Source organism: Myotis davidii, unplaced genomic scaffold (genome assembly GCF_000327345.1).
Source record: "Myotis davidii unplaced genomic scaffold, ASM32734v1 scaffold898, whole genome shotgun sequence".
NCBI classification, from domain to species: domain Eukaryota; kingdom Metazoa; phylum Chordata; class Mammalia; order Chiroptera; family Vespertilionidae; genus Myotis; species Myotis davidii.
Window position 1 is genome coordinate 391,480 of NW_006289504.1, and position 7,415 is coordinate 398,894.

The 7,415-nt window shown below is 60.8% G+C and overlaps 1 protein-coding gene across 1 annotated transcript in view; it reads right to left on the reverse strand.

The window, feature by feature from the left end:
• The window catches only part of PDE8A (phosphodiesterase 8A), a 90,556-nt gene that overhangs the window by 21,538 nt on the left and 61,603 nt on the right, over positions 1–7,415 (reverse strand). The window contains 2 exon segments of the mRNA XM_015562792.1: positions 5,156–5,207; positions 6,983–7,065. Of these exon segments, the coding sequence (XP_015418278.1) occupies positions 5,156–5,207; positions 6,983–7,065 (135 nt within the window).

Below are 7,415 nucleotides of genomic sequence, written 5' to 3' on the forward strand. Positions count from 1 at the left end.
AACGCGCCCCTTCTCCCAAACCCGCTGTCCCAGGTCACGGAGCAGCATCCACGCCTCCTCCCTCCTCCCGCGCCCTCATCTCAGCACCCCTTTAACCTGCCCACCCTAGGCCGCAGCCGCACCCAACCCTCTGGATTATAACGGCAGCTGCCTCCACAGTCCCCCGGCCCCTGCCTCACCCCCTCTACCCCCTCTCTACAGGCAGCCCAGCAGTCCTTCTAAAATAACCAACACCCTCCCCACCAGAACCTCTCAACGGCTCGGCTCACTGTGGTTTTCAGGATAAGATTTAAGCTCCCGTGTGGCACCCAGGGCCCTGTGACCTGGACCCCGCTCCACCACCATGGCCTCTGTGATGTGCTGGTCTCCCCCACCCTCTGCGTCTTGGCACAGGCTGCTTTCCTCCAGGGGAGCGTGCCTCTCCCAGGCCACCTTCTCACCTGGTTAACAGCCAGCCTCCTCTGAAGATGCAGTCCAGGGGTGACCTGTGGGACGCCCTCCCCTAAGGCCCCCCGCTGCCCCCCCCACACACACACACGGTAACCGTGGGCTCCACCTGCCTTCCTGCCCAGCTGGGAGTGAGGAAGCACAGGAGAGTCTTCCTTTCTCCTTCCCAGGTGGCAGCACCGCCCGGCACAGAACAGATGCTCCATAGACACACGTCCGCCGTCCCACCACCTGCTCAGTCCTGTGCACAGGTGAGCACCGCTGGGTGCAGCCGCCGGCGGCCCGGCCCCCTCACCCACCCCTCCGGCACCTCAGAGAGAGCAGCTGGCTGGCAGCCAGGACGGAGCAGTGTGTGCCACAGCCTGTCTTCTTCACACCCTGACCACTCGAGGCTGGGCCAGCGCTCCCCGTCCCTCAGGAGCAGCCTGGGCATCTGCTGCCTCTGCCTCGGGCAGAGCTCCACACACGCGCCCCTCCCATCGCCCCTCCTCCCAACCCCGGCCAGTGTGTCTCCTCCGCAGCTTCTGGAGATTCAGGCCGCGCTCCTGCCTTTACCGCTGGGCTACGAACTGGGTCATTCCTTCATCCTTCCCCGTGTGTCCACTCCACACACTTCCTGGGCACCGCGTGTCAGGCCCTAACCAGGTGCTGGGGTGGGAAGTGGAATAAGGTCTAGAGGGGTCACAGGCCGGGGCTCAGGGTCCTGAAGTGCGGGAGCCCCAGGGGGCATAGGGGGGGGGGGGCAGCGTGTGGCCGGAGAGGCAGGAGGCATGTGCACCGAGGACAGGACCGGCTGTGGGGGCGACGAAACAGCTTTCATTTCTACTTGGCATTTTACAGGGGCTCCCTCTGCCTCCACGATGCTCTTCCTGTCCTATGACGGCCCTCTGTCTGTCCCAGGCACCACTCCCACCATCGCCATCTCTGGGAAGCGTCCCCAGGCCACCCCCTCCCCCATGCGGTGCCACAAAGTACAGTGAGTTCAGATGACCTGCCGTGTGGGTGCCTAACCCAGGTTGGGCCTGGACCAGACTCTCGGCACACGGAATGTCTTTGGCGAGTTAAAGGGACGTGTGCTGGGGCCTGTTGGCTTCCTGGACACCCAGGATCCAAGCCCCTGTCCTGTGCCTCCCACTACAGGGTGAGCGCTCTGCCCCATTCCCCATTAGGAAGCCACCAATGAGCGCTTCACCCCAGAGCCCAGCAGCAAGGGAGGCTGTGAAGCAGCCATTCTGCCTCCGGGGGGTGTGGGGGGTGTGGGGGGAGGCTCCGGCAGAGCCCATGGTGGCCCGCACGTTGCTCCCAGGCAAAGGGGCGGCGCCGAGCTTCCCTGGGGCCCTCTCTCTCAGATGGTGCTCTGGCTTCCCTGTCCCACTGTGGGTCCCCATCTCCTAATAGGCTTCTTTCTGCTGAGGAACTGGTGGTGGTGGTGTATAGCCAAGGACCCCAGCTGACCGTCAGCAGGGCCTTTGGATAAAAGGCAGTTAGATGCTGAGAGGAAGGCAGACGCCGGGAGGGTGTGATCTGGTAACGTGACAGGCGGCCCAGCACGGCGGCCTCAGTCTCCCGGCTGGACAGCCGTGAGCATGGCCCTGACCTGCCTGCTAGTCCAGCTCTGCCTTTCCTGGCCGCCCGCTCCATGCCGTCATCTAAACCTTCTGAACCTGTTTCTTTCTTTGTAATAAAGAGATGATGATAACAGCCGTGCCCACCTCACAGGGCTATTCTACATATTTATCAACTAGAAGCCCAGTGCACAGACTCATGCACCAGTGGGGCCCCTGGCCTGCGGGGATCTGGCTGAAACCGGCCGACATCCCCCAAGGGGTCCTGGATTGTGAGAGGGTGGTTCTTGGGTGATGCACTCTGGAACTAGGCTCCCTCCTCTCTGGTGCCAGGGGCATCACCCAAGAACCACAGCTGCCAAGTCACCGTAGCTCAGCAGCTCCTGCGTTGAGCATCTGCCCTCTGGTGGTCAGTGTGCATCATAGCTACTGGCTGGACAGTCAGATAGTCACTTAGGCTTTTATATATACAGACTAGTGGCCTGGTGCTGTGGAGGTTGGCGGGGGGCAGGGGGGCTGTGGGAGTTTGGCTGGCTGACCCCCCCCTCAATGGGGAGTGGGGAATGGTTGGGGGAGGGATCATGGGAGGTTGGCTGTGGGAGCTCACTGACTACCAGGGGGCAGCTCCTGCATTGAGCGTCTGTCCCCTGGTGGTCAGTGCACGTCATAGCGACCGGTCGTTTGGTTGGCTGGTCACTTAGGGTTTTATATAGCTATCCAAGTAAAGGCGCTCCCTGACCTTGCAGTGCAAGGGTTATGGTCATGCTGGGCCCACGCCGGCACCTTCTACTCCTGCTCCTCCAGCCCCTCAGGCTGGCTCTGCCCTCTCCCCTGAACCTGCACTCCTCTGCGTCATTGGTGAGCTCTTGGATGCAAAGGCCACCCCTAGCTCTGCACGCCCCTCCCTCTTCTCTGCGCAACCAGCCCTGACTCAGGTGCCTGCCTCTCCCTCCAGCTCCTCCTGGGCCCTTGGTCCCCACCCCCTGCCACCATCCCTGCTCAGTCTCATCGGTCCCACATCCGAGCTACCTGCGGACGCTTTGCTGGCAGCAAAACTTACACCCCCGGCCCTTCTCTCTGCAGCGCCCAGCAGGCCCTCCACAGAAGCTGTAGCATGAACGAGCCGACGAGTGAGCGAGCTCACACACAAACCCCTTCGCCTCACCTTCCCAGCCTGTCCCCCCCTCACCGTCCAGGCTTCACAACCTCCTCTCGACTGCGCCTCCTTGCTTTCCTCGCTCTGGTTCCCACCGCCTTCCCATGAGGCCTCTGGTCCCCACCACCTTCCCATGGGGCCTCTGGTCCCCACCGCCTTCCCATGAGGCCTCTGGTCCCCACCGCCTTCCCGTGGGGCCTCTGGTCCCCACCGCCTTCCCGTGAGGCCTCTGGTCCCCACCACCTTCCCGTGGGGCCTCTGGTCCCCACCGCCTTCCCGTGAGGCCCCACCGCCTTCCCACGAGGCCTCTGGTCCCCACCGCCTTCCCACGAGGCCTCTGGTCCCCACCGCCTTCCCACGGGGCCCCTGTGGCCCTCCGCCTGCCCGCGGGGCCTCTGGTCCCCACCGCCTTCCCGTGAGGCCTCTGGTCCCCACCACCTTCCCGTGGGGCCTCTGGTCCCCACCGCCTTCCCACAAGGCCTCTGGTCCCCACCGCCTTCCCACGCGGCCTCTGGTCCCCACCGCCTTCCCACGGGGCCTCTGGTCCCCACCGCCTTCCCCTGCGGCCTGTCTCCCTCCTGCCATCACTGGTTATCCCCTGGTAGCTGCGCCTCTGCTCCGCCTGTGGCGACGCTGGCATCCTGTCTGGGGTGTCACACACCTGCCCTAAGAGCTCAGACGTCAGGCTACTCCCGGCTCCCGGGCTCAGGCTGCACTACCCGCAGGTGAAAACCCTCCTTTCCTGCACTGCACACCCACCCAGGGATCCTGCCTAACCCAGTTCCTCTCCGAGCACTGACCCCGCCCACCAGTTCAATGTAACGCTTGCTCTTCCAGAACACACTCTGGACTTCCCGTCTTCTGTGCCTGTTTTATTCTTGGAATACTTTTCCTTCCACACACTCTTCTTAAACAAAAAAAATATTTTTAATCGACTTTGAGAGGGAAGGAGGGAGGGAGATGGGGGGCCGGGGGGAGAGGAAGAGAGAAACACCGATTTGTTGTTCCACTTATTGATGATTCCCTGGCTGAGTCTTGGATGTGCCCGGACCGGGGATGCAACCCACCCTTTGGGCATTGGAAGGACGCTCAAATCAATGGAGCTGCCGGCCAGGGCTCCGCAGCCTCTTCTTCAAACCCCCGTCCCTGCCTGGACTTTCCCTCTCTGAGGCGCCATGGCCCCGGCCCCTTCTCGCCCACCGCTCATCACCTGTCATCGCTGTGAGTCACCGGCACCACGTCTCCGCCTTTCACACAAGCCCTGCGTGCTCCTGGGCACCGCGCCCACGAGACCTGTCGCAGCCCGTGCCAGCCCACCACTTCCTGGACGGGGCCCAGGGCAAGTCAGTCAGTCCTTCCATCCCCTCATCTGTGAAAAGGGAACTTCGTCTACAACACGTCTACCCATCGGGTAACCCCCTCAGCACAGGGCCGCGTGCAGTCGGCTCCCGAGGGAGTGAGCTGCCTGGTGCTGGGAAGCACGTCCCGAAGCTGAAGGAATGGGAGCCGGAGCCGGGAGATGGTCTCCTCCCGGGACCGGACCATGTGCAGTCACCCAGGGGGGTGGGAGCGGACCCGGGGAGGCATGGCTGAAGGGCCCGGCGCCCCATCTGCTGGCGGTGATGACTGTCAGAAGAAGCTGTCCCTGTTCTTAGGGCACAGATCAGCCAACAACCCACACGTCACTCAACACGCTTCCACAATGAATTCATGCATGTGAGGGGCCCAGGCTCTCCCCGCACGCCTGTCAGACGCCCTCAGGGCTCCGGACCTGGGCCTGGGCCTGGGCAGCAGAGACCCGCCGTGCAGTGGGCAAGCTCCTCGGAGGAGGAACATGGGCGCCATACCTGTGGGAGCATCAGAATGAACGGAGTCCATGATCTTTTCAGCCTGGAAACGAAATGGAGAAGCTGTTAGTGCGGCCGCCTGCGCGGGAGGAGCGTCCCGCGGGGCATCCGTCCCCTCCTGTCCCGAGACCCCGACACACCTTACTGTTGCCGCTGGTCATTCGGATGATAGACACATAGTGTCTAATTTTGCTGCAAGTAGAAAACAATGCGTTATTTTGTTATGCCCAGCGTTCAAGATCCCCAACAGACCACGCGAGAGAGCCAGCCGTGTCCGATACAAAAGCAAAGAGTCCTTTATTTCAAACCCAGGTCTGGCTCCCCTACCCTCCTTACTGACACAGCAGCAGGTGGCAGAGAGAGACCTAGCCCGATGGGAAGAGGAGTTTTATAGGGGGGTGGAGAGGTGACTATGGGGCCTGCCGATTGGCCAGGCGCAAGTCAGTGTCTGGTTACACAGGATGTGATCATCTCCATGGCGCGCACGTCCCCCGATTGTCATTGGTTAGTTTAAAAAGATTCCGGGCGTGGCCAGCAGAGGCTTGGGCTTCCGGGAAGAAGCCTTGCCGAGCACATGGCTCTGCCCAAAAATGGAGGACCCAGGGTAAGATGGAGGGTGTAGTCCTCGCCCTTTCATTTTCTCCCTCTCGGTGTCCATGGCTGTGCTGATGCGTTGCTATTTCTCATTATGAAAAGAGCATCTCTCCACACACACACCCGCTTTGAGAAAAGCACCTCTGTGGTCCCTGGCCAAGCCCCCCTAACGGCGTCTCCACAAACACCCTTTGGCGCCTGCAGCAAGGAAGCCGACTCTTCAGTGAAAACACCGCCTCCTCCCCAGTCGTCCTAACGTACAATCACAGACACCTGCTTTTAAAATGGGCTGTGTGTCGACCGACCGGGAGCCTGCAGTCACTCCGCGTGTTTCGTGCTCAGGACCCCAGATGCCGACGCGATTCCGGTTCCCGAGCCCTCGGACCCAGTCATTTAGCCAGAGGCCACGGGGCGCCGGCTCCCTGGGAGCAGAGCAACCAGCGCTCCTCACAGGAGCTGCCGCTCTCCTTACTTCCTGTTCCTTCCATTTTTCTGTTCCCCTCGGTAACCGAATCCCTATGTGCTTATCACACAAAAATGTGGAGAGGACATAAAAAGGCGAAGAATCAGAACGGAGGGCCCACCCAGACCCATCTCCTGAGGCATCGCCAGCCAAGCCTGCCGACCACGACGTGAGCCATGCAGTCGGCGGAGGTCTCGGCCCGGCTCCGCCAAGTGCTGGCCACCGGCCTCAGCTCCTCATCTGGGCAAGGGCGGAGGTCAGGGCCCACATGGGGAGGGGCACACCTCCTCTTCCTCTGCCCTTTTCCTCGTCACCCCGTGAGGTCACACACTGGTCTGATTGTGCATTTACATAAGCATCTTCCTTGTCATTTGCCATTACTTCTCATGGCTGCACTGATGGCTGGGTGTTCTAGAACGTACTCACACGTTCCCATCGTTCCTCTTAAACTAGATTCCGAGACAAACCAGAGGAGACTTTTAGGCTCCTGATAGACACTCCCTTCCAATCTGTGCTCACACCTGTTTGATAGGCGTTTCCATAGATGGTGGTGTCTAAATTATTCTTAATTTGCTAGGTCTGTGGGGCAATCACAGGCTTTCAGGTTAGACACAACTCTTTTAGTCAGTGTGCTCATCACACAGCTTCATAAACTGACTTCGTGTTCTGACCTCAGTGCGTTAGGCCCGTGTGTCTGCAGCACTAGAGGAGGGTCCGGAATCTGGGGCTGTGAGTCGCCAGCTGGGGTCAGGCTACAGCCCTGAGCAGCCCCGGGAAGGCCATTCTTGGGTGACACCTGACCTAACACACGTCTTTCTCTCACGTTCTGCAGGCAGCTCTTAAGCACTTACAGCACATTTACAATCAGCCAAACACAGCATGTTGATTGGAGCATGTTTATTCCACTTACCCTCCCTGTCCAATGACAGGAATTATCCTCACATTCTGTGATACGTTATCTCCGCTTTTCGAGTGGTAAACGCCTTGCCACTCCTGTAAATGCAACGCAAGCATCGTTATGCTCTGTGTGTGCAATACATAGACCCAGGAACCCTTCCCACTCCGGTCCCGGTTCAGTTACCACTGAATCAGCACAGAGTCATCCCAACCCCACACCTGGATCTGACCCTGCTGCCTCCACCTCCCGTCCAAATCCCCCGGCTGCTGACACACCAGGCCACCAGGCTGCCTGCTGGCTCCCCCGTGGAGAGCACCCGACCTGCTGCGACAGGGAGGGGGGCCTCTGGCCCTGCACTTGACTAGAGAGAGAAGGAACACTCTGGCCATCAGCATGGTGGGCTGCCACCGCCCTCTGGGTTGTGGGAGGGTTTGGGTCCCTCTGC